Source organism: Xenopus laevis, chromosome 6L (assembly GCF_017654675.1).
Source record: "Xenopus laevis strain J_2021 chromosome 6L, Xenopus_laevis_v10.1, whole genome shotgun sequence".
Lineage (NCBI taxonomy): Eukaryota > Metazoa > Chordata > Amphibia > Anura > Pipidae > Xenopus > Xenopus laevis.
Genome location: NC_054381.1, coordinates 126,973,884 through 127,001,058, shown reverse-complemented (window position 1 = coordinate 127,001,058; position 27,175 = coordinate 126,973,884). Strand labels below are relative to the sequence as shown.

Genomic DNA, 27,175 nt, shown 5'->3' with positions numbered 1-27,175 from the left:
CCAGAAGCCCATTGAAGATCTACATTACAGGAAGGCCAGCTCCCATAGACTCCATTTGAATCAGATAATTCAAAGTTTTAAAAATGATTTCCTTTTTCTCTGTGATAATAAAACAGTACCTTGATCCTAACTAAAATATAATTAATACTTATTGGAGGCAAAACAATCCTGGTGGGTTTAATTCATGTTTAAACTTTATTTTAGTAGACTTAAGGTATAGTGATCCAAATTATGGAAATATCCCTTATCTGTAAAACCCCAGGTCCCAAGCATTCTGGATAACAGGTCCCATATCTTTACAAGCCAAAATGTGATTGAGCCACATCTTCACAGTAGCAATTGGGGAAGGACGTACCATGCCCTAATCCTAGGCTCCGACCATTGCATCACATCAATTGTCTGGAAGGAGCTTTCACAATAAGAGTTCTGCATATTAAATCGGAGACATTCTGGTTTATAACAAGTACTACCTCCATAGTAAGAAGTAAGTGGTGAATTAATCTATTAAGTCAGTGCAAAACAGGAAAGCACAAAGCATCCAGTGCCAGTTCGTAATATTATTGTATCATTGTTAAGACAGAAGCCGTAAGCACAAGACAAGATCTTTTATGTATTATATGTGGGTTGGACTGACTCACACTTTATCCCAAGGAATGAGACCCAGGGATGTGTAATAGGTAATTGCAATGTTTGTTTTCCTAAATGAGACTTATTCCACAAAATGAATGATTATTATCACCCCGCCTCACATACAATGGATGGGGTGCAATTTAAAAAAAATCAAATCTCTCTTTGACTTCTGCTTGAAGAATGATTTATGGGAGCATACTCAGACGGCTAAAACATTTGCACCATAAGGGCTTTTGCATGCTGCCTGCTACAAGTAACAGCAGGGATTGAAATAACGGGAATCGATTCCCAGCAACAGCAACTGAAAGTGCTGTGAGCCTTTCAGAACCCCCAATTATTGGTTAGAAGAAGAACCTGGCACATTGTGGGTTATAATCAGGCACACATGTTGCTTCCTATTGCCTATTATTAATAAGCCACTGATGATGATTCTCTGAATTTGTTTCATCATCACTACAAGGGGCACCCACTGCCTGATGTCCCATAGCCTTGAAGGCATTTTACCAAAGCAGTTTATTTATTTAAATGAAAGACTATGGTTTGTGTGTGATTCTGAAACAGAATCTGGCAGGGTAAAAATAATTATTTGTGCAAAATGTAAAACATAATGCACAACATGTCATCCTTTTTTAATGTTTCCTTTAATATTAAACGGACAAGTATAACACATCCTTGATGAAATCAACTCTGCACATTTATATGTGAGAATCTGCTGGTGAGTGTGACTGGGGGGCATAACAGCATATTATTTCTGCAAGCACTACCAGACACATTAACTCCACACCTACTATACATCCATGGGGTTAAATATCTGCCTGTTTGACCTCTGGTAGTAAAAGGTCACTTGGTGTTGCACGGCCCACATGGGAAACCTCATTCATGATTTTTTGTCAATGGGAGACTTGTGAACATCACTTCCAGTTTAGGTGTCATTTACGTCACTAAAGAGGCAATAAATATCCGAGAACATAATTGGATGTAAGAGTCATTGTTGTAATAGCAAACTCTGCCCATTGCTCTGATGAGACATTATTTATTCAATGAGCAGAGGAGTTACACGCAACAGTTGTCAAGAAAGCGTCAGCTTATTAGGCAAGACCTGCGTGATCTCTGAAGAAGGTCTAAGCTATAAAACCTAGGTTCAAGACTTCTGTTTGTAGACAATTATTTCACCAGGACCACACAATGACAGCATCTTAAGGAAGACAAATCAACACAAGGAGGTACGAACATCACTTACCTTCCATGCTACAGTGGGATATAACCCCAGCAGCAGCCGAAGCAGCAACCGAGCAACTTCCCGGGGAGACCAGACGGACTCTGTCAACAAGTAAGCTGAACTTTTATGCTGTGTGTGTGTTTGTGTTAAATCACATATTTGTCATGTTTCTATATCCATGTGAAACTTCACCATATGCATGGAGGTATGCACACTTTTAGCAAATGTTTTCTGAGTCCTTGCTAGAATTACTGATGTGCAGAACTTGTTATATGTATTCCTAGACATTAAATCTGATGTGAAAATGTCGCTTTCTGTTTGCTATAGTGAGTTGACATTCTTTCAGTTTAAATACAGTGTTAAACTCACAGTGCTTGAGTACCAGGGAAACTAACTCTGTCATCTGTTCCTTCCCCAATTTCCCTTTTTTTCATCCCTTTTCCTTTTATTACTTAGCTCTCCTCACTGCCCTTTTCCTTGTGCTGTTCCCATCCATTCTAGGGATCCCTGTGCATCAATTTTATCTGATCTTCAATCTTTGGAGTGTAATATGAAGTTCCAGCTGTGGGTGTCTACAGGAATCCTACTGGTGTCTCTCCTCCCCTGCCATGAGTGTCGAGCTTTCAGTAAATCCCCAGCATCTTCTCCGGGAGCTCCCCTGCCTGCTCTGTCCAATTCCCAGCCAATTTTACTTCGCATGGGGGAAGAGTATTTCCTACGCTTAGGCAATCTCCATAAGTATTCCCCAAGCTCGTTTGCAGCCAGTCGGCTTCCTGAGGCATCTGCAGGTAACTTTGTGAGAGCTGTACAGCAACTGCAGGCTCAGCAGTGGAGCAGCCAGCCAGGGATGAGAGCGGCAGCTTTGGATGGAGCAGACAGCCCTTACAGTGCTCAGGAAGATCCCACAGAAAAAGCAAAGCGTGCAGAAGAGCCTCCCATTTCCCTGGATCTGACTTTTCACTTGCTCCGTGAAGTCTTAGAAATGGCAAGAGCTGAGCAAATAGCCCAGCAAGCCCACAGCAACAGAAAACTCATGGACATCATTGGGAAATAGCACATGTCTCCCTGCCAAAGAGTTCTCTGCATTTAGCACAAAAGGTGATGTACCATAAAGCTGCCCTGAAACCATCTGTTTATTTTTTTACAGCTTCAAAGTTGCAGATTGAGCATCTTAACCCCTTTGCTTCCAGAGGAGCCAGCATCGACCCAGTGCATGGTGTTTCTGGACCCTCGGGAAGCAATAAAGGGTTCCCAGGCTATATTTGTTTTTTCAGCATGCACAGGCTATATTCAACTGCAGTGAGGTAACAGATGTCGCTTGTAAATATATCCTTTTTTTATTTTACAGTCACAGGTTATTCTTGTGTTATATTTCCTGAGAAACACCTATTTGGGGAGGGTTGCATTTTAAAGTCTTAAGGGAAATCTCTCGAAACCTAAGGGGTTTTCCTCTGGGAGGGGAAAGAATTGTTGTAATTTATTTTGCATCAAAGTTTATTGTATACATTTCCATAATAAAACATCTATTCAGCATTGGCACAACTTGGGTGTGTAACATAACATTTAATATCTATATTTTTAATAAAATCTATAAAGCTTTATGTGTTTATTATAGTTTTTTGGTAAGAAGGTGTGCTGTGCAATTTCACACAATTTTGCACGGAAAGAGATGGTCCTAAATTCTGAACTAAACCAAGGTTGACTTTCATGCACCACATATATGAAATACGTAATCACAAAATATCCCCCAGCATGGCACGTTAATGTAAAAACTCCACCGACAAGAGATTAGGAAGGAGTGACGCAAGGTTCCATGGAATAAATGAATAATATTGAATTGTAGACATTTAATTCACAAACACTGACACTTTTGGTAGTGTTGCTACAAATGATATCACAATGTTGGAAAAGACACACAGAGAAGTAAACAATAGACAAGTGATGATAATGGTCACTCACTAAAAGAGGCCTTTTGGCAGATTTTCCACAGTAATGATTTTCCTTGAAAAGTGGAGAATTATAGTCCCACAATATCTCTGTATGAGGTATGGAGAATATGAAAAGTTCTGTTGTAGCCACATCTGGATGCTAGAATGGTTTATGGTGTAAACCACTAATGACAGAATGTTTGGTATGGACCAGTGCCGATTTCCAGTAATATAATGTTAAGAAATAAAATGAATTGAAGTAACAACCACAACAGGGATGAAGAACATGGGATCCACCAGTGCAGAGTCTCTGATGAGCCTAAGAGTTACTTGGGTACAGTATTGAGCCAAGAGAAGGAGAAGACATGCTTTGTACCACCTGGACTGTCTGGTTGGTCTGGTTGGTTTGCCACCGTCTGTTCCTGGGCTTCTCCCTGGACAGATGCAGCAATCTCATTCTGATGGGAAAAGATAGAAGCATGAGTTAGACAGTGTGGGAACATTACTGACTGTTTATTGAGTGTATGTATTCCTATAGGAATCCATTATCCTTGAACATTCTCCATTGTCTTACTGGAACCCCTTAACAACTGTAAAATTGTGTTCCTCCCTACTGGTGTGAAGAAGCCCCATATGAAAAACAGTAGTACATTTTCATGACTTCTTTATCTACCGCCATATTAGGAGGGATTATTCAAGGGACCAAGAGGATTGACAAGTAGTTCCTCTCTATTATTCAAAGGCCAAACAATCTCTTTCCTTTATTATTCATGAAGCTAACCAGCCCCGGCTCTTCTGTTTTGTTTGCTGAAATGAACATGCTGAAGACAGGTTGAATATTATGGGAGCATTAGTTCAGCAAGAGCAACTAATCAGGCTTTCTCTATTGCCTATTTCAACTAATCAGAATCCCAGTGCATCATAATACATTCTACCTGTCATGAATGAAACTACATATATACATATACCCTGAAAGGGTGGGGTACCAAATGAATATATTCAGACAGTGATTCACTAGATACTATTAATTGTATTAAAAAAGCAATAATAACTGATCTCTGTCCGTGACAGATAGAACTGCACAAAAGCATGGCATGAGGAATTCTTTACACATGAACTGGAGTTACAATGAAGGTATTAGAGCACAACACTGCACCAATCAGCTTAGGTTTCCCTTTCTTTTTCTTAACATAAACATAGTAGAGTCTTTGTGGTTAACTGAACAATCATAGACAGTGAAAGTTTCTGAGTGTCTGTATTATGGACCTGGAATGCCATTATGTGCCGACTATTGGAATTGTACGTCCCATCTGAATAAGGATAATGGAAATTGTAGTTCTACAACAGCTTTAAGGCCCAAGTTGAGACCTTTCCCTTTGTGAAGTACAGCCCCATAATATAACTTCCACTGAAATATACATGTGACCATTGTTCTCCTACATTTAAAATGGTTTATATAGTTAGACCCAGTGAACTCAGAGGTGACTTTTTAAGTTCTGATATTTTTTCAACAGGAGGTCCATTATTTTGTATAATAATCTAATCTGAATCTGTCATGTGACACAAGTGACATTATTAATGACTGTTTATAAGTGACACCAATAAGCACCATTTATAAGCATGTATTTTCCAGGTTATTCGTTGCTGGTCTTCATCCATATCACTTGATTCTGCCCAGCACAATGTTTTCCGTCTTCAAAGAAATTCTTCTTCCCCCTCCTTGCTCCATATCTAGAGGATGCCTGCTTCCCAACACCAGCCACTGCTTGTGCCATTTCTCCCTTTATTTTAATCTTAGTTGACACAATTGCATCAATGTAACCTTTTCTGTATCACCCCCACTTTTACTCTGTTTCATTCTCTCTACTTGTACCCCTACAGTACGTCTTTTGTATGGTTTGTACCCATGGGACCTGCTTAAGTGGGTTTTGACTAGGGAAATTAATCACAAAGGTAAAATCAATATATTCCCCATAACTGAAGGAAGTCACACACTTGCAGATATTCTGATTTCCAAGCAGAGTAGCCCACAGACCAACCTTATGAATATATGGGCAGACCTGATCTATGACACTAATATGCTTGTTAAATTAATGGGCAGAAAGAGTGGATCTCAGTGGAAGTGAGAGTGAGTTGAGTCCTTCGCCTGTATGGACCTTTCCCAATGTGGTGATGGAGCACATGGAACAGAATAAATTTGAAGCGATTGCTTGGCTGTCTGTTTAACCTGGCTCTCCAGGGAGGGACACATAGCAAATGATAGTTGGAACTTTCATTTATAACCTGTTATGAACCACTCTGAATTGAACCACTGAGCTAAAGTAAAACAACATTGACAAACATTGCTAAGGGTGGATGGCTCATGGCAGGGATATTGCATTATATGAGCTAAACCAGGGCCTGAAATTTTGCCACTTATCTGTGACAACTCAAAAAGCAACAGGTTAGGCAATACTGTTACTATTGTCATTTACCCCTGCTGTCTCCATCTTATCCTGTTATCTATTCAGCTATCTATGCAGTATTTAGTTCTAAGGTGTACTTACATAGGAATGAGCCCATCCCCAAATATATTATAATAGACTGTGATCAAACATGTTTACTACATTACTGAAGTAGCCACATTTGAAATGATGCAACAGACATCATCCTCTTGGTTCCATTATTGCCCCCAAAAGTACTTTACAGCATCCCCCGTGTCACAAAACATGCAGAATCTGAGGTTTGTTTGCATAATGTATGGTAAGTGGTCCCACACAAATATAAATGAAAGCATCAATCATGTGGTCACTATACTGAGACAAATATGCCTGCCTGTAGATCTTTTTTTTAACATTGTGTTGCAGAAGTGGATAGCACCTATCTGTCATGTTCAACATTGAAGAGGTGTCAACCCTACCGCCATCACTCAACCTTCCTATCCAATACTATGGCTGTAAATACAGAGGAAGCAGACCCTGCAGTTGCAAGAGGTCCCAGGATTGTAGGTGGCCCAGGGAGGCCCTAATTAATTAGCAATTTTAATATATCTTGGTAGAATAGGCCAACTCATCAATATTTTGGAGCCCTAAATTGAGTTTGCTGTGAGGCCCAGCAACATCTGTTTACGCCACTGCCCACAACTGCAACTCTGCAGGAATCTCAATGTACTGGGCACAGTGTCCCCTATATAAACCACCTTCAAACACAGCTGTAAAGTATATTATCTCCCGCTTCAATTACATTTAATAACACCCAGAATATTAAGTGTGTTCCATGTTTGGAGACTTTAGATTTAAAAAAAATTGTGTAGTCTGGCCTTAAATTTGGGGGCCTTTGTGACTGTAATATAAAAGGATGAAATAAATATGCTTTATTTTCAGCAATAATTTTGCAATAAAAATATTTGGACAGTAAAAGACACAGAACTTTTTTATATGAATTGGGCCAATTTTAAACTAAGAGATAGGACATTTTTCATGGACCCCGGGCAACAGAGATGCCTAAAGGGAAGACAATAGATAAAAGGACATTGTGTAATATATTTCTGTTTATACATTGGGGATGTCAACCTTTCAACCAGGGCAGATACAGAAAAATTTTCATGGACCCCATTTTCCATGGACCTCCAGCAACAGAGGTGCCTTGAGGGGAAAACAATAGATAAATGGATACTGTGTAATATATTTCAGTTTATACATTGGGATGTCAACCCTCCAACAAGGGTGGATGCAGAAAATTGTAGTCCAACCACAGCTGGAGGGTTGCAGGTTAGACATTACTGATTTATACATTTTCTACCCCTTTTAGATGGGGGCTCCACATTTCCTTTATTGCCAGGAGTCCTTTATTCTCTGAATCTGGCCCCACGTGTGAGGCATCAGGAGGTTTAAAGCACTGGTAAGTGCAGGAACGGCTGTGTCATTACTTATTGTCTTTCCAGGCTTCCTTTTGTGTTCAGCATAAAGAAATCCCCACAAAACCACGATGTGCTGTGTGTTATCTATCAAGGGAAATAAATCGGAGATAATTCAAACTCCATACTTTTCGAAGCAGAATGTAACCTTCTATTGTTCTAAAGCTGCTATGTACTGCGTTAGCTGTTTGCTTCTATCTCATTATTTATATTATACCATTTCTACACAGGATAGAAAATTATTTTTATAAAAAAGTCGTAATTGAGATAGAAAAAAAGCAGTTTTGAGCTATAAATCTTTTTGAGCTATAAATTTATATATAGTTTTTAATACTCGCTGCAATACAATTTTGTTGTAGATTATAAGCTATTTCCTATTCCATTTTTGGTTTCCGATAAGTTTCATATAAATAGATATTTACTGGTGTAGTAGAACTAGCTCGTTATCTGTCACATTGTGTTATTTTGTACATTAGCTAGACACTCAGAAAACTTAAATTGAGCTTTTATTTGTCACTGCCGCTGAGAAAAGAGACGGTGCTTCTGCTTTTAAGCTATACCTGTAAGTGCAACTGATTTCTAAATGAAGGAACAGATAGGGGTTACTGTACATAATAACACACTCTGTAAGTCTTTACTCTCTCCCCGTCCACACAATTCCCCTTCTGAGTTTAGAACTATTTGCAAAGAAATCTATTATGCTTCATAAAGGGTAACCAGACATGTCCCTACAAATTTACAGAAAATGATTTTGTCAGATGTTACTGGGCCCCAAAGCAAATTAATTTTAGAGCACCCAACCAGTGGCGTAACTACCGGGGGAGCAGAGGGTGCAATTGGGCCAGGGCCCGCACCCCTGCAGTGCCCCTTGGCTGATCACGCGCAAGCGCAAAGAAAATGCACACAGACCGGGGGGGGGCTTTACTGCGTTTACTGCGCCCAACATATACAGAGGTTGTCCTGTTCTACCAATAAATATTAAATATGCTTAATGTTTTGGCCTCATGGGGCCCCTATACCTCCTGGGCCCCCCTACACCCGCAGGCTCTGCTTCCTCTGTAATTACACCCCTGCATTTGGTGTTGAGAAAGGTGTGCCACTATTCCTTTTATACCATATAACCATAGAAAACATTTTATTACCAAGAAAGCCTATACATGATTATAGGTATGGGACCTGTTATCCAGAATTCTTGGGATCTGGGATTTTCCGGCTAATGGATCTTTCCATAATTTAGCTCTTCAAACCTTAAGTTTACTAGGAAATCCATGTAACCATTAATTAAACCCAATAGGTGTTTCTGCCTTTAATAAAGGATTAATTATAAAAGGTACTGTTTTATTATTACAAAAAAAAAAAAGGAAACCATTTTTAAAAATTTGGTTTATTTGGATAAAATGAATTCTATGGGAGATGCCTTTTGTAAATAGGAAGCTTTCTGATGAATAGGTTTCCGGACAGCTGATCTCATACCGGTACATGCTAACCCCGTTCAAAATACGACACATTTGGTTGAACCTGTGCCATGGTTGCACAAGCAGGCTGAAGACACGAGAGGTAAACAGGTGGCACCTTCTAAGTCCTAGATTTTATTACGTATTTGAAGGTGCTATAAAATCAAGCTATTTTACTATGGGCCTGCAGCAAAACATGCCTGATTCTGAATTGTGATGTTGAAAAGACATTGATGTTGGAAATGTAGGTTATTACCTGTGATCAAAGCATCTGCCAGACAAGTTAAACCCCCTCATCTGATCAGCTGTTAGATCTGTACAGCACATCCCTTCATTAAAAAAAGGTTGTACTGCTCCTTTACATTAGGGTTTTTGGAAGGCAGAAGTAATTGTATATGAGTTTTTTGCTGAATTCAAGGATATCTCCGTAACTGACATATGCTTAGCACAAAAGTTATTGCTTAGTAAGACCAAACGCTCTACAATTTTTATCATCGCCGTGCCCCTGGGGGCACTGTTTCATTGCAATTTATAGATGGCATTTCTTTGAACTTTGCAGAGAATGCAATATTAAATTTCCCATTCATGTTAATAAATAGACATTTGAAAGGTTAGAAATATGTTTCTCTGAACTTTGTAGCCTAAACAGGGAATATTTCCCCCTTGAGATATAAAAACCACACTTTCCTCTGTACGAGTGGGAATTCTCTTTCAAGTATCACAGCAGTTCAGTGCAGATATATATATACATATAACAGATATGATAATTATAAAATATGCCTTGAGAGTTGAGTATTTCGTACTTCAATAGTGCCCAATTTAAGTATCTGAACACACTTTTTTAAGGGTAACTTAATTTCTTTTTTAATGCTCATTCATTGCCTACATCCCGATCTACTTCTGTCCTTCTATTCTTCTATTCGTACTCTCTGTATGAACAGTACAGTTTCTCCAATGCTCCTTTAAAAGGTGTTACAGACTCAAGCAATCATATTTATTATTGTCGCCAAGGGGCTTTTATTAATAGCGGCCTTATTACTGGTCAGTGAACTTCAGACAATCCGTCACATTTCTGTAGCTTTTTGCTTACCCTTCATTAGCAGGTTAATGCTCTTTGATTTACAAGTGAAGCATATGAAGATTTGGTTCTTGTAAAGTCAGACAGAAATATGAGTCATGGAACTATAATTAACTAGTTTTGCAAAACACCGCTGAGAAAGATAACTAATCCTGACTCGTTCAGTAATACAACAATGACAGCATCGAGTCATTTGCGATGCATAGTCTGCTATGCTGCAATATTCATTTTATGACAGTTTTTTGTAAAGCTAATGAAGAAACACCTAATGTATTATTTACACTAGGTAATATAATTAAAGGAAACTTTTTTATTGTTTACTTCAGTAGTCAAAGCAATCCCGTTTGTATTTCTTATTATTCCCTGAATAGCCCTCGGGTACTTAGGATTCATGGGTAATGCTCACCAAAGCCAAATGCGACTGAATTTTCAATAGTTTGATACTTTAGACTGGGAGGCGTTGGTTTTGGTTTCTGCACAAATGGAGCTGAAATGGAGATCTGTCAGCAGTTAATCCAAACCCACAAGGCCAACAAACTTGTTTCGGAGGCATGATCACCTTGTAATGCAACACTTTTTAAGACTGGTTGCCATCATTCCCCAAGGAACAACTTCACAGCTCTATTAGAGGCCTCCTCTGATAAAAATGGAGCACACTGCTTCCCCAGTTCCTATGATCCAGAATATTTCCCACCCTATCCTATAGACCAGTATCGCCCCATAAGAGGCCAGCCTCATTTATGAAGTTTCCTTGAAAATCTAGGGACAGCTTTAATGCTAACTGCTAAAGAGCTTTTGTTACAGACTAAGAGTTTTTGTTACAGACTAGGAGTAAATGGTTCTAATGCAGAATTTAGCAGAGAGACTCATTTGAAAATGGCAAGTGTTAGGTGACCCTTAGTATCTCCAACCCTGCTACGTCTGTAGTAGATTATAATTATTAGAATTATCCAGACTCTATCCAGACAGGTGCATCAAATGGGTAATGTACACCAATAATTGCAGGGCCACCATAACTTATGTACAGGGGCCGATGCGGTCAGGGGCCTGTGTTGGGGGGGGCTTCAAGATGGAAAAGAGTGATTTTTGGCATATCCAGGGAGTGGCTGGGGCCAAGCCTGGATTTCAAACTTGGCCACCCCAGGCCAGAGGGCATGCATTTGCCAGTTCTGGGTGCCCCTGAAAAAATTAGAATGTGGCTGCTTGGCATGCCACCCCTACAAAATATTTTTTGCACTGGGGCCCCTATTTTACTTGTTGGCATGGCCCACCACCTAGGAATTATAGAGAATAAAGACCCAATTAATTGAAACAGTAAAAACTCACCAGCAAACATGTTGGATTTGAAAAGCAATTTTCCTTCATAGCATTTGAGGGACCTGAATAATGTACGGTGAACATGTTGTTTGAATACATTTTTACTTTTTTTACTCAGCCTGTACTTTGGGGTTTGTTAGAGTGCAAGCCATGTTTCATCTCTACGGCCCACCCCCAGGAGACCCAGGTGACCAGTGGGCCCTGCTACCTTAATAATATGGGGCATTATGGTTACTGAAGGTGGTCCTGAAAAATCCAAAAGGAATAGCAAACACTATTTAAGGGGTACTCTGTGAAACATATGTGACTGCTTTAAGTTGAGGAACATGACCTCTGTGCATTCCATTTTTTTCTGCTTCAAACTTTTAAATGACATTAATGCAAGAATATATGGCACCATCATGCTGGCACCTTAGACTCTGTGTTTCAGCTCTTTGATGTATGAGGCTCATTTGTTTACATGGCAACTAGTGGCACAGATCAAAGGGCCGAGCACCAGTGCTGAAAGGGTTAAAGCTATTTAAGGCATTGCAACGCCTATAGGTGCTCTTATAGTTCTTAGAGAGGATACATGAGAGGGTGGCAAAGTAGTATTTTTTGTTTATTTTTAAAATAACTTAAAAAAGGGGGGGTTGAATGAATCTGTTTTAAGCTGAGAGAAAGAGGAAGGGCATATATTATGTGAGGCAGCAGCAAAGGGCATTATTGGCAAGAAGATGAATTGTGTGAGCAGGTTTGAAAGGCAAATGATTGCCTGCTTAATGTGGATAATCATTTAAAAACCTGACTTGCCAAGAAAAGCAAAGCAAAATCCATGAACCAGGGTCTGACGATTTAAAGGGCATTGTTTAAACCCTGACTGAATTGTGCTCTTAATGCACTTTCATTATTTTTGCTGAAACCCTTACAATCGACACACACCACTAGATGTCACTCCCCCAAACTTGTTTCCCGGCTCTCTCTCTGTTGCTTTGCCTCCTGCACAGCTGAAAGTCTGTATAGACAAATTACATATATAGAAAGAGTCAATTATGAAGCACAGTGCAAAGGGCAAAATATTGTTGCAATTACCCCTGGGAGCAAGCACCTAGAGGTGCAGGACCTTGTGCTCTGGAATGGAATGCAGACCAAGGATCTGTGCTTATTGCATGAATACAGCTCTGCCTGTATCAGTGACACTGTACTCATGATGGGCAGGCTAGAGGGGGCAACTAGGCATAAAGTTAACTTTTGAGTTAACTTTTAGTATGATGTAGAGAGTGATAGTCTGAGACAATTTGCAATTGGTTTTCATTTTTTATTATTACCTCCTTCTTTTTGTGTGCAAATATTGGCTTTTCATCGTTTACAGCAGCTGGTTAACTCCAGATTGTGGGTTAGACCGAGCACTGGCACAAGGGTGCTTCTAGCAGCTGCTCAATGCCACAGCATGAGTTAGACTAAGTGCTGGCGATTTCTTTCTGTATTTTTTAGTATTTGTGGGTTTTCAGTTTTTAAGCTTTTTATTCAGCAGGTCTCTAGTTTGAAATTTTTGTAATCTGGTTGCTATGGTCCAAATGACCCTAGCAACCATACATTGAATTGAATAAAAGACTGGAATATGAATAGGAGAGGCCTGAATAGAAACATGAGAAATAAAAAGTAGCTATAACAATACATTTGTAGCCTTACAGAGCATTTGTTTTTAGATGGGGTCAGTGACCCCTATTTGAAAGCTGGAAAGAGTGAGAAGAAAGAAAATGAAAATTAAAAAAATCTATAAAAAATAAATGATGAAGACCAATTGAAAAGTTTCTTAGAATTCTATGACATACTAAAAGTTAACTCAACGGAGAACCACCACTTTTAGAACTAGGATTAAAGCATTTTGTGGGCACGCTTTATTTTCTCCATATTCTTTGGATCTTCAGTTCTAAGTTGCATAGTTTGAAGCAGTTACATGTTGGATAGTTTGGATTAGGCAAAATACTACAGGTTTGTGCAGTAGGTTTTCTGCCTGGGAAACAGAAAAATACTTAATCTCCAAAATCAATCAAAATCTTCTATTTTTGAGAAAAAGCTCAATTAAAAGCTCATTCTCAATTAAAATTCAAACTTAAAGCAGAACTACACACTAAAAATAAATAAGGGTAGAAATGCCCTATTTTATATATTGAACTTAATGAACCAGCCTATAGTAGTAATGACCCACGCCTTCAAAATTGTCACCGGATTTTGTGTTGTTGAGAAGCTAAGCTTAGGGGTCGACACAAATCATCAAGCAGAAAACGAGGGTTGCCTGTCTATTAAGCTGATTATTAAATTCTAAAGCCAATTGTGTTGAGAATGTATCAATTATTATTCACTGTTCAGCCTCAGACTTATATTGTGACATTTCTATTCTATGTGTACTGTATATTGTGAGTTATTATTTCAAATGGGGCTGTACTCACAAAGGCGCGTGTAGGCGCCGAACGCAGGAAAAATGTAGCATGTTGCGTCTCAATCTGCGTTCGGCGCCTACATGTGCCTGTGTGAGTACAGCCCCATTTGAAATAATGAAATGCGTCTATTCCTGCGCTCCCCTGCGGCTGAACGACGAAAAACGGAAACGCGCGTGAGTAAGAGCCCTAAGTGACAGCAGCACAGAGCATGTGCAGTGAATCAGCAGAAAAGAAGATGGGGAGCTACTGGGGCATCTTTGGAGACACAGATATTTACTGATAAAAGGCTGTGGTTGCCTTGGGCTGTTACAGAAGCCCAAAACATAATGTACAACATTTCCAGCTACTTCTTTAGTTAGGCTTTAGTTCTCCTTGCATTTACAAGGATAGTTTTAAACCACTTAGTATTCGTTGAACCGTTAATTGACGTGGATAAATCCTGCACCTGGCACTTAATAAGGAATAACATGTTCCTTCACTGATTTGTTGCTTTAGTAAAGTTATTTCTCTTCAATATCAATATAAAAAAATACGGAATTAATAGCACACTGCAAATACCCAGTTTAATGGAGTCATACTGATGATAGTCCTACAGTGGGCACAAATTTTAGTTACTCAAAGATTATCGTTTGGAAATCAGTGGGAAATAGAACAATGAAATGTTAGTAAATAAAATAAAGTCTTTCGTACCCATGATAGTAAATATCATATACTGAATCTGATTCCAGAGATGACGCAGAATGAAAAATAAAGCCAGAATTGATAAGCAGAGTGCTAACTCCTGTGAGGGAATAAGAAACATTCTTCACAATTGACATTTATACAATCTCTGTATAGATATACGGTTTACTATACAGTAAAATGCACACTATCAAGCTGGCAAGCTCAACAAAGAACTTCCTGTGAGTTGCATTTCAGTATCTGAACTGCTTTATTGCTTTGAAGCAACATTTGGTTTAGAATAAATGTTGTCGCTCCCTTTTCTTGACTCCCTTTTAGCATTGTTAAGGGATTCTCTTTGCATTAAAGGAGATCAGTGTAGCTCACTCTAAACTGCTCTGTCACCGAATATTGGGTCACAACCCTTTTTTTTATAGATGGGGATGAATAAAAGAACAGTATGTTGGTTTGCACTGACAGGGCAGGTTATACCACTGGAAGGGAATCATGATAACAATAGTTGGGTGATATCTTCTGTCCCACTGTAGTCTCTTTTATTTACTGAGGGGCTTCCACTGTTCACCTTATAACATTAATGCCTACAGGGGAACCAGAAATGTCATTGGTAGGCATGGGGATGAGTTTTGGCAACTGCTGGCTTTATGTATGTGAACCTTAAGGACCTGTTTGGATCAATCACCATATTTAGTCCTTAGTTCTAACATCTATGCACTAATGCCTTATGAACAGATAGCTGGAACCTTCCATTTATTTTTATTTTAAAGGCAAGGGAAAACAGTGTTAGGTTATCGGGAACAATGCACACATAGCTGCACAAATACATTCATTATACACTGCTGAAGCTGGACATAGTAAAAAGCATGTAACAAAGAAGCCTCAGACCATGCAGAAGCAATTTAAACAGACTTTCACTAATATATATATATATACTGTGTGTGTATATATATATATATATATATATATATATATCTACTCCTTCACTCAAACTAAGTAAATGGGCCCCTAGGTGTTCATATAACTCTGGGCATGTGTGGCTGAGCATTCACTCTTATTATTATATAATTTCCCTTTCACTTATTAAAAAATATTACCGAGAAATATTGTTTTGAGCGTTGATGGGTATGAAAATGGGCATGGCCACACAAAGTGTAGTGTGAAAAAAATTGGTTGTACAGAAAGAACAATCAAAGGCAATAAATGTAACTAAATAACCATTAGCAAATAATCTTTTTTTTTTTTATTAGAAACAGTAGGCAGGATCTTATTTGATGTACAATATACCTATTCTGGGGGGAAACACATATGTAATATATAAAGGAACATTTTGTACGTCTTTCTTTCTCTCCCCATGTAGATGAACAGGGCTGGAGCCCTTCCACACTCTCTGCTGCCAGGGAACATCTGCTGTTTGTGTGTGTACGTATCCCAGTCACGTATTTGTTATTTAAAGGGCATGTCTTGTTTTACAACACATTCTCTTGCAACTGTTTTGGAGAAAGAAAATGTATTATGTTTTGATAAACCTGGTGATTGAAGAAATGCCAGCATAAAAATAGTGCAAGGCTTCACTTGGCCCTTTTCCACAGAGAAACTGGAATTGTAAAAGGATAAGGGATTTTAAATAGCCCCATGATAAAGCAGTTCTATTCCTGACAGCATTGCGAGGTAAAGGCTATTTCTGAGATCCACTAGGGTAATGTTGTTGATAGCTAATGGATAGCTGACCGAGTGGGTCCGGAAGTCTTATCACTTGTAGATATTCAATATCATATTTCCTATGAAATTGCTGAATTTGAACTTGTCAATGTTGTCATGTCATGTTGTTTGTATTTTGCAATACAATGTGTAATAAAGTAATGCAGTGTGTAATGATATATTGCAGTGTTTACACAGTATGCATAATTGGTAGCATACAAAGCAATGAGATGCAGATAATATATGCATCAATTCAGTGGCTAAATGCAAATGTATCAAGGCTGGCCTTGTCCCGCTAACCACTAGCAACCAATCATAAATATGCTTACATTACACCAGTTATGGCTAAATACTGATTTGTTGCTATGGATGATTGACATAGGACAAATTTACGCTAATAGTTTTTTTTGGATACCTCCCTTTATCTTCTTTTTTGAAAAATAGATCTGTGAACAGTGTAACAATCAGGGACAGAACTAGGGGTAGGCATGGGGGACACAGTTCCAAGGAATTTGGGCAGACAGACCAATGGAAGTGAGGAAGAAAGTGAGTGACAGCCAGGGGGGAAGGAAGGGAAAGGCATTTAAGCAAACCTCAAGGCTCCAGGGTACAATAACATTGGTGCCAATTCTCTGCTTCCTACATTATGGTAACTGTTTGTGAAGACTCCTCTCTAACACCTCCATCAACAAAAAGCAAGGTCCATACAGAATGGGTTGCTGAGATGAGATTGGAAGAACTTACCTGCATGGAGCCCTAACCCAACCAAACTGAAGTTTAACCAGAATCCCAACAATAATGTTCCAAAACCTAGTGGAACACCTTCAGCTAGGCTACTATGTCAGCAAAGGGAGAACCAACTTCATATTAGTCCCTTTGGTTTGGGAATGAGATGTTAGACAGGCAGGTGTCCAGACTTTTTGGCCATATAGTATTTAAGTAAAATGTGTCTGGTATGTGTTACAGAGAGCTTATATAACATGCTAAGAGAGAAGCATTTTAGCTTTGTATGCATTAGTTCAGACATGTGACATCACACACAGAAGCAGAGGGGCAAACTTATTGCCTTTTAATACTTGGGGGCACATTTACTAAGGTTCGAATTTCAAAGTGAAAAAAACGTTGAAATTAGACCATCGAATTGCAGTAATACGATTTTCGAAGTCAAAGTTTTTTTTTGATCGAATATGGCCATATGCGATCGAAGTAAAATTGTTTGATCGATTAAATCCTTTGTTTCGAACGATTCAAACGATTTAATCGATAAAACGATTTTCAAAAAAAAAACTTTGACTTCTAAAAACTTAGCCAAATGTTGGCTGTAGGTTCTAGGAGGTGCCCATAGGCTAACATAGCAATTCGGCAGGTTTAAGGTGGCGAAGTGTCGATGGTGACGTTTTTTTAAAGAGACTTCGATTTTCGAATGGTCGAATATTGGAAGTTTTTCCAATTCGAATCGAAGTTGAAGTCGAATTTGGCCTATTCGATGGTCGAAGTACCCAAAAATTACTTCTAAATTCAACGTTTTTGAATTCGAAAATTCACTTTGAATTCACTTCGACCCTTAGTAAATGGGCCCCATACTGTATGGAGGTTAAATGTTATCAACAATGAGAGAAACAAGGCTCTAAATGTGCATCTTCTATATCACTGACAGACATACTATTTTAATATGCATTTGGGAGATGGAAGACCTTAAATCTTTTTAGGAGCATTAATATCATTTGGCTATGTTAAGGTTGTGGGCTCATTTTGTTGTTGTTGGGGATTTATAATTCACTAATGCAGGACACAGCAGGAAGTGGTAAGATAAATTAGTCTTGTGAATCTTTGCAAAAGCAAACCTGAGAGCAGCCAAAACATATTTATTAGCAAGCAAGTGTTCTGAGCAGTATAAGAATCGAATGTCTTCTTTGTGAAAGGCTTGTACCTATGTCACACTGTCAAACAATTGCAACATGGAGACAATCACTGACCTGTGGAATTGCTGCAGATGAGCTGGTGTCCTTTCCAGCCTCTGCTGAACTTTCTTTAAGGGTTACTGACGAAAGATCATTCTTTACGGTTATTTCCTTAGGAACTGACTGATCTACAGGACCCAGAGCATCACCCAACTCGACTTTGTTTGTGCTGGATTCTTGTTGTGCTTGGCCCTTATACCAACTAGGATAAAGCAAGGGATCAGTGGTTTCTGTTGCTGACGGCACTTGAGTGTTAGACTCAGAGGCCTGTTGAATATCACTTGGCTCAACCTCGCCCTTTATCGGAACAGATAAAGTAAAAAAAAAAAAGAACAGTTATATTTTGGCATGAATGAGGAAATCTGAAAGCTTATGTTCATACAGTGTATTGCTTTTCCATTTACAGTACCTAATGAGAATGAGCTAAACCAAAAGCATCAAATTGCTTTGTTAGGTAAATAGAATGGTTTTAATAGAGCCTTGTAACATTTCCATTCTGTACCCATTATCTAAATATTTTTTGAGTTGCTAACAAAGCAGAAAAAAATGGTGAGTAAATTTGATAAATATTTTACACTTCTAATAACATTATTACCAGTACTAGTAATTTCATTTATACAGATAATAAAGCCTCATGATGATGTATTTACATGTATTTATAATACAGGCATGGGAGCCATTATCCGGAAACTCATTATTCATAAGAATTACAGAAAGGCCTTCTCCCATAGACTCCATTTTATCCAAATAATCCAAATTTTAAAAAATTATTTCCTTTTTCTCTGTTATAATAAAACAGTAGCTTGTATTTGATCCCAACTAAAATATAATTAATACTTATTGGAGGCAAAACCAGCCTATTGGGGTTATTTAATGTCTGTTTAATGATCCTAGTAGACTCAAGGTATGAAGATCCAAAATACGGAAAGATCCATTATCCGAAAACCCCAGGTCCTGAGCATTCTGGATAACAGGTCCCATACCTGTAGTAATAAAAAGCCTAATACTGTAGCTGCTAGAAATTGTACTCAGATACATATCAAACTGAATTTTACAACCAGTGTCCCAATCACATTTAAAGTGGAATAGAGTACATCTCCCTGAAACATTTATATAGTATACTGAATAAATTGAATAATAAATTAAATAATTGGCTAGATGCCCTTAAATGCATAAATACTGCATGACATGATCTCCTAGTCGTAATGGGGAATTTGATGATACTGTAAAGTAAAGCCCATTGAATGGCGAAATCACGCTTATAATCTGTGTCTATCACACTCATAAACAATCTTGGTAAATCTGATGGAAATCAGATATGCCAAGGAATTCACCAAGATCACCTTTATCTCATATGTGTTGTTCAGGATTTCTTGGGGACACATTTTTGTTTATCAATGGCAGAAGGGATTAAATATGTGTCATTAGCACAAAACTCAGAGTAGTTTAGTGATTTTGCAGCAAGACCAGATGGATGTCCAACTTACAGATGAGATTCATTGTAGACAACTGCAGTTGTGAATTCAGGCTATAAAAGATCTATATGTGGAACTGGTTAAATGCAAGTAAAAAGACATCAAAGAGGAAGCTACAATTCAGCTTCTTCATAAAGCAGTTTCTCATTTTGGTTACATTTTGGGCACCAATTCACAATACACAGACTTGTTATTCCTCAGTCTGCAGACTCTTATAGCAGCTTCACACAATGATATGAGTATTCCTATATAAGGAAGTCAAATTATTTGGCACATTAAGGATTTTGATGATATTTTTGTTTTCAGGTTATCTTTCCCTTAATTTGGAAAGTCTACCAGACTACAGCATGCAGTACAACCTGGTTGGTTTACCATATGGATGTTATTTTTTATTACAGTGAAATTCAATTATTAAAAAAATGCTCTTGATTATGGAGATTAAGAAGTGTTAATCAACTCAGACTCCAGTCGTTCAGACATTGTATGTAAAATAACTGACCTCCTTGGCTATAGACAGATATACTGTACTCAGTGTCAGACTGGGAGACCAGGGGCCCAGTCTAAGTACTATTATTCTTCCTCTTCTCACTCAACCTCTATTCTCCTAGTCTCTTTTCTTTAAATACTATAATCTATTACCCCATCTATTTAGCCTTTTTGTTCTCATAGAAATAAAGAATGACCTTGAAATATGCCAGCATGAGGGCCCACTGACACCTGGGCCCACCAGGAGTTTTCCTGGTTTCCCGGTGGGCCAGTCCGACACACCCTGGAAGTGGCAAGTACACTTATACAATATGTAGCTTTGCTGGATACTGAACTGGATATTAAGGCTCTGCAGCTAAACCTAGAGTACTCCCTTTTGCATAGAGATCTGTGTAATAAACTTTATTTATGCACCTATGCACCACATGATAAGTCATAAAACATCAAAATGACAGATTTATATTTAAGAAACAAGAACTACTTTTATTTAAATTCACTTCATTAGAGTGAATTTGTCTGAATATAGGCTTCTTCCAATACAGGTATGGGACTTGTTATCCAGAATGCACGGGACCTGGGCTTTTCCGTATAATGGATCTTTCTGTAATTTGGACCCTTAAACCTTAAGTCTATCAGAAAATCATGTAAACATTAAATAAACCAAAAATGCTGGTTTTAAAATATAAGGATATAATAAGTTACCTAAGAGTTTAATGACCATATAAAAACATGAGGCTGAAGTCCTGGTCATGGAACTCAGAGGTTACTTCTAATATCCTCATATTTTGCAACTGGGGGTACTTTATTTACTATAATACACTAATTTTAGTGAGTCATGGGACAGAAATGACATCAGGGGAATATTTGAGAAAGGGAGACTAATGTCATTATAAAGATGGCTCGTTCACATAAAAATCAATGCTGATAATAGCTTGCAAAAAGACAGGGGATAAAAAATAGCAGAATACTGACATCTTACCAATAAATAACTGGAAAATGCAAAAAACTGTCAAAAAATATAAGTACCAGAGGTGATTTTCATCAGGGCAATGTTGGCCCAACTCCTTTTTTGGATACAGTGTAGTACAGTATATAGCCATATTTAGCAATTTAAAGTAAAATGGCCTTTTAACATTATAGATAAAGGCCCCCATTTATATAACTCAATCCCATATATTATCAGTAGGTTCTATACAGTGTAATAGGATTTACCTGAGGGACAGCAGCAGATGGAGTACTGACTTCAAGTTCTGGAGGTGGAGGTAGCGCCTCAGCTGTGTTATCGAGTTCAGTGGTTTCAAGCTGGGATGTCTGTGCAAATGTTTCTGCTACATCTTCTTCCCCTGAAGACTCTGTGTGAACCCCTTCAGAATCTTCATCATCTGCTGCTGCTTCTTCTTCCTCCTCTTCTTCCTCCTCTTCTATTTAATGAGAAAATTAGAAGATAAACTACTTTGTTCAATGTGTTTGATAAAGAATGGTATTGAGGCCCATAAGCAAAAGCTCTCAGACCTCAGCTTCAGCTCCACTGTCTGTGAGCGCACACAGGCTGATCGAGTTTAGATCAATGGAGTAGGGGCACTGATCAGGCTGACAACAGCCGGGGCCTTCATCCTGTGTGCCCATAGCCTAAGGGTTTGAATTTGGCTTAGCTGAGCATTTAGGGGATTCTGTCATGATTTTTATGGTGTCGTTTCTATTTCTAAATTACACTGTTTACACTGCAAATAATTTACTCTACCATATAAATGTGCATTCCTGAACCAATAAGTGTATTTGTTTTAGTTGTAATATTGGTGTGTAGGCAGCCATCTCAGGTCATTTTGCCTGGCCATGTGCTTTTCAGAGAGAGCCAGCACTTTAGGATGGAACTACTTTCTGGCAGGCTGTTGTTTCTCCTGCTCAATGTATCTAAATGTGTCACAGTGGGATCTGGATTTTACTATTGAGTGCTGTTCTTAGATCAACCAGGGAGCTGTTATCTTGTGTCAGGGAGCTGATATCTGGTTACCTTCCCATTGTTCTATTGTTAGGCTGCTGTGGGAGAATTGGGTTGATCACTTAAACTTGCAGTACAGCAGTAAATAGTGACTGAAATTCATCAGAGCACAAGTCACATGACTGGAGGCTGATGGGAAACTGACAATATGTCTAGCCCCATGTAAGATTTCAAAGTTAAATATAAAAAAAATCTGTTTGCTCTTTTGAATAATGTATTTTAGTGCAGAAGTCTGCTGGAGCAGCACTGTAAACTGATGTGATTTGTAAAAAACTTGTTTTCCAATGACACTATCCCTTTTATATTGGTTATTGCTGATGTTAAAGGAAATGTAAACCCATCAAACCAATGTAAAAGTGCTCTGCAATTTCCATTAATTACTGTAACTATTAATATGTAATATTTTTTTTCTAGCTTAAAGATATGAGCCGTTTTTAAACTCTACGAAGCAGAGTAACATCATAGAAATTATTCTAATTATGCTAATGCCTCAAACACTCCCCAAAAAAGTAAATGGCAATGGTGCTCAGTAAAGCACTTTGAGCAATTTTACATTAATTTGTTTTTAGTGTTTACATTTTTATTTAAGGTTCAGATTTGGTTCAGCTGGACACTACATTTTTGGCCAAATCCTGGCTTTGGTGCATCGCTCTAATAACCTGTTAGTTATTAATAAACAAAGAATTGGCACTGCCAGCAATGTCTCACTGACTGCTAATGACAAGAGGGTATTAGGCATAATAGTGGGCACTAGGTATAATATTTCTTCTGTACAAAAGGATTAAGCCATAATGAGGAAATTGGCAGTGTTTGCTCACAGGTGGAGTTCATTGTAAGGCCATGAATTTAGGGATTATTAGGCAACCTCAAAATTATATGAAACACATATGTGAAAGACACTATTAGGAAAACATTCAGTATATCCTTAATGGAAATTCATTTTAGAGTATTTGTCAGAGATAGATTGTGCAAAATTGTGCAATGGAAATCAGTTACTATAAAAAGCCATTCATATACACAACTGAATTTATTTCTTTGCCATTTTGTGGGGTACTATTCAAATCAGCACAAGCACAAATAAATGAATCCTTTAAATGTGTAGCTGTATGTGTATTTGCATTGGGATGTATACTAAAAAATACACATTTTATACCATAATAATATAAACTTTCACCGACATTACCAGATCAGTGAGGGTGGGCAGACTGGTCATGTTGCAGCTAAAGAGTGTAAAGGCCCCATACACGGCTGATAAAAGCTGCCCACAGACTGAGTCAGCAGCTTATTGGCCCATATGTGGGGCCCTCTGATGGCCATCCCCGATCAAAAGTCGGGTAAAAAACCCCGTAGGATCACGGCCGCATCTGTTCGTTGATGCGGTCCTGCGATCTGACCGCAAGTATGGCCTCCATTCTGACCCGATAGTTGGGCCCTAGGGCCCAGGATCAGATCAGTCCGATATCGCCCACCTCAATGGGGGCATATCTGGGAGAGATCTGCTTGTTTGGCAACATCAACAAACAAGCGGATCTACCTGTGTTTGGCCACCTTAAGAAATTGATTTTGTGTGTTAAATTCCAAGAATTGCTTTAAATTTGAAAATACACCTCCCATTGACTTCTACAGGGGTTTGCACTTAATATATAATAAATATTTGAGTTTTGGAAACTCAAATTCAAAAATAGCCAAGATCTCAAATGTTGATAAATTTGCTCCATAGGGTTTTTTTTTTTTTGGTAGTTGCACAAGAAAGAATATTGAGCAGAGGATGGGGTAGAGTCGACATTACTAAAGAGAATGCGACAAGTCAATATTAGGCTTGTTTTTACAAAAGAGGGGATTGCGGTAATAATTGTATGCAAATACATTCAAGTCAATGCTAAAAAGTCTCTGGGGCTTCTTTTATTAAAAGTTTGTACTGAGAAGACACAATCATTCCTTAGGAAGAATGGAAAGGATACCATTATCTTCAGCACATCAACTTGCAATGGAAACATGTGCTGGCTGTTCACTGGTTCTAGTATATGTGTTAAAGGAATCTCTAAAAAATATTTCCACATTTAATGAAAGTATTTAGAGGATAAAATATAACTAAGACTAAGCAAAATGCATAGGAAGAGGCCGGCTTTTATTGTGCTCTGATTGGGAGAATGTCTGAAACTGTCTGCTCCATGAATTTGGCTTGCTTAATCTGCTCCATACTGTCTCTATGGCTTGTTCGGTATAAAATCCATAAACAAAGTAAAGAATGAGCTCCTTTATATGCAAAATCTAAGAAACATCCCAAAATGATGATGAAAACCATCAGGCTGGAGTCATTCCAGTAGCATACCTCTATAAAAGTCGATTTCTCGTATTATTCTTTCTTCTCTGTTTAGATCCACTGTGAAATGATCCATATTTTCGTATCCAGCTTCAACTTTTTCCATTTGAAATCCACTTGATGCCTCTGTCATTCTGAAAAGTAATTTTACTGCATGTTTAGAAGATCAGAAACTATGCAGTTATTTGTGTAAAAATGTGTTATTGATTATATAACCCCCCATGGGGCAAAGAGGGTAAATAGTAAAATGGGTTATTATGTTATCTTAAATATTATTGGCAGCATGATGGTGCAATGAGTGGAGTCCTAGGTTAAATTTCAAGCAGGGCTCTATCTGCAAAGGGTTTGTAAGCTCTCCCCATGTCTGTGTAGGTTTCCTATTAGTTCCCCAACTTCCTCCCACGCTCCAAATACATACAGACAAGTTAATTGGCTCAAGATAAAATTGACCATAAGGTGAGGAATGTGAGAGGGATGCTAAATATCACTGGGGTCATAATCTCTGTATAATCTCTGTAATGCATTGTGGCATATATTTTGGTGCCATAAATAAAGAATTATAATGGGTTTATATCTTTATAAAAAGCATACTTACTTCTGTAGCAAGGTTTTAGAATTCTGTAAAAATAAAAATATGTTATATCAGTTCCTGATAATGAAAAAACAAGCAACTTAATTTTAAACATCTGAATAATAAAACGTGAGTCATTTGCAAGATGCAGATATAAAGTTGTGACACATGAACAGATGAGCTGGATAATAAGACATATTTTACAGTTATTTCTTATTAACTTTTCAAAAAGTTTTATTAATTAAAGGTTTGTGCAATATTCACCTCTAAAGAAATGTAGAGTGCAGATCTGGGGATAATGCCTATAATGCCTATTCTTTTAGATATCCCTGATAGACCAACTTGAAGGTCAATTAAGATCAGATATGGAGTCATGTCATTCAAACATATAGGGGCCAATTCACTAAGGGTCGAATATCGAGGGTTAATTAACCCTCAATATTCGACTAGGAACTTAAATCCTTCGACTTCGAATATCAAAGTCGAAGGATTTAGGGCAGATAGTACGATCGAACAATCGAAGGATTATTCCTTCGATCGAACGATAAAATCCTTCGAAACGAACGATTCTAAGGATTTTAATCCAACGATCAAAGGAATATCCTTCGATCAAAAAAAGTTAGCCAAGCCTATGGGGACCTTCCCCATAGGCTAACATTGACTTCGGTAGCTTTTAGATGCCGAACTAGGGGGTCGAAGTTTTTTTTTAAAGAGACAGTACTTCGACTATCGAATGGTCGAATGGTCGAACGATTTTTACTTCGAATCCTTCGATTCGAAGTCGTAGTCGAAGGTCGAAGTAGCCCATTCGATGGTCGAAGTAGCCCAAAAAAACTTCAAGATTCGAAGTTTTTTAACTTCGAATCCTTCACTCGAAGTTAGTGAATCGGCCCCATAAATTAGGAAGTACCGGTGGGTGAATATTGCATAGAATCCTGGCAATGGCATGAACAGTGCTGTCTTGGACCTGCCACTGCACTTTGTGCCAGATTTTGAATCCCTTGGTGTTATTCAATCCAAAGCAATGATAACTGACATGTTTTATTTGCAACAACAATCACAATAATATTGTTAGACAATAATAATGTTATTGAGCTTAACCAAAAATCCATTATCTGGCCAAACAAAGATAATTTCATTCTTCGTTCTTATCATGAAGAGTAGGTGTTTATGACAATTTGGGGGGATTTTAATAAAATTTGTAAATGTAAGCGAACAAAAAATTAAGAGTTTTACATATACAGGAATTGTGCATACCTGTAGGAATACTGCTAATTCTGGCTCATCCATAAACTGAATTCCTGATTCAACAAGCTTTGAAACAGTCTCCGTGTGGCTGCCATATTTTTTCATTAATGATCGGACATATTCAAGCCTTTCTTCTTGGTCTCTGGTGATTGCTTGGCTCAGTTCCCCCTTTCTTTGTTCCAAAATAGCATACAGATAATCAAATTGTTCACATAGTTGTTCTTTTTGCCTTTTACTATTTTCCTAGAATTTGAAAGATATAGTGATATCAATATCAACGTGAGTATTGAAAAGTAATAAAACATATAGAAATGTATATTGCAATTTATATATATATATATATATATATATATATATATATATATATATATATATATATACATACACATATATATATATATATTGAAGTTGTGGACAGCACTCCGTCTAGGAACAATACCTAGGTGCACGGTAAGAAAGCATATATATATGAAAAGAAAGACCAGCAACACCAGGATTTTGCCAAAATTGAAAAAGTGTTATTGCATATGTATCCCACACATATGCAATAACACTTTTTCAATTTTGGCAAAATCCTGGTGTTGCTGGTCTTTCTTTTCATATATATATATATATATATATATATATATATATATATATATATATATATATATATATATATATATATATAAATATATATATATATATATATATATATATATATATATATATATATATATATATATATATATCTGGACGAGCAGGAACGCACGACCATGAATGCTGCAAGGGCCGGGTGCCAGACTGTAAACA

The 27,175-nt window shown here is 37.9% G+C and overlaps 2 protein-coding genes across 5 annotated transcripts in view; one reads left to right on the top strand and one right to left on the bottom strand.

Annotated features, from left to right (window-relative positions):
* Nucleotides 1-1,637: 1,637 nt before the first annotated feature.
* Nucleotides 1,638-3,382, top strand: LOC108719276 (corticoliberin-like). 2 transcript variants are annotated; one of them, XM_041566451.1, is made up of 2 exons: nucleotides 1,638-1,960; nucleotides 2,351-3,382. In XM_041566451.1, the coding sequence occupies exon 2, from the start codon at nucleotides 2,400-2,402 to the stop codon at nucleotides 2,901-2,903; it is 504 nt and encodes a 167-aa protein (XP_041422385.1). In that variant the 5' UTR covers nucleotides 1,638-1,960; nucleotides 2,351-2,399; the 3' UTR covers nucleotides 2,904-3,382. The 2 variants fall into 2 exon arrangements, with proteins under 2 accessions (XP_041422385.1, XP_018123538.1); XM_018268049.2 differs by having other exon boundaries at nucleotides 1,639-1,960; nucleotides 2,306-3,382.
* Nucleotides 3,383-3,676: 294 nt separating this feature from the next.
* The window catches only part of trim55.L (tripartite motif containing 55 L homeolog), a 61,380-nt gene continuing 37,881 nt past the window's right edge, over nucleotides 3,677-27,175 (bottom strand). The window contains exons 5-11 of one of the 3 annotated variants that reach the window (XM_041565189.1): nucleotides 26,393-26,626; nucleotides 25,160-25,182; nucleotides 24,574-24,698; nucleotides 21,455-21,663; nucleotides 18,297-18,578; nucleotides 14,635-14,725; nucleotides 4,150-4,235 (exon numbers count right to left, since the gene is read on the bottom strand). In XM_041565189.1, coding sequence (XP_041421123.1) covers nucleotides 4,231-4,235; nucleotides 14,635-14,725; nucleotides 18,297-18,578; nucleotides 21,455-21,663; nucleotides 24,574-24,698; nucleotides 25,160-25,182; nucleotides 26,393-26,626 — 969 coding nt within the window. In that variant the 3' untranslated portion in view covers nucleotides 4,150-4,230. 3 annotated transcript variants of the gene reach the window in all.

Excerpts from the sequence above, each read along its gene's own strand:
- LOC108719276 (XM_041566451.1), top strand. The coding sequence starts at position 2,400 with ATGAAGTTCCAGCTGTGGGTGTCTACAGGAATCCTACTGGTGTCTCTC.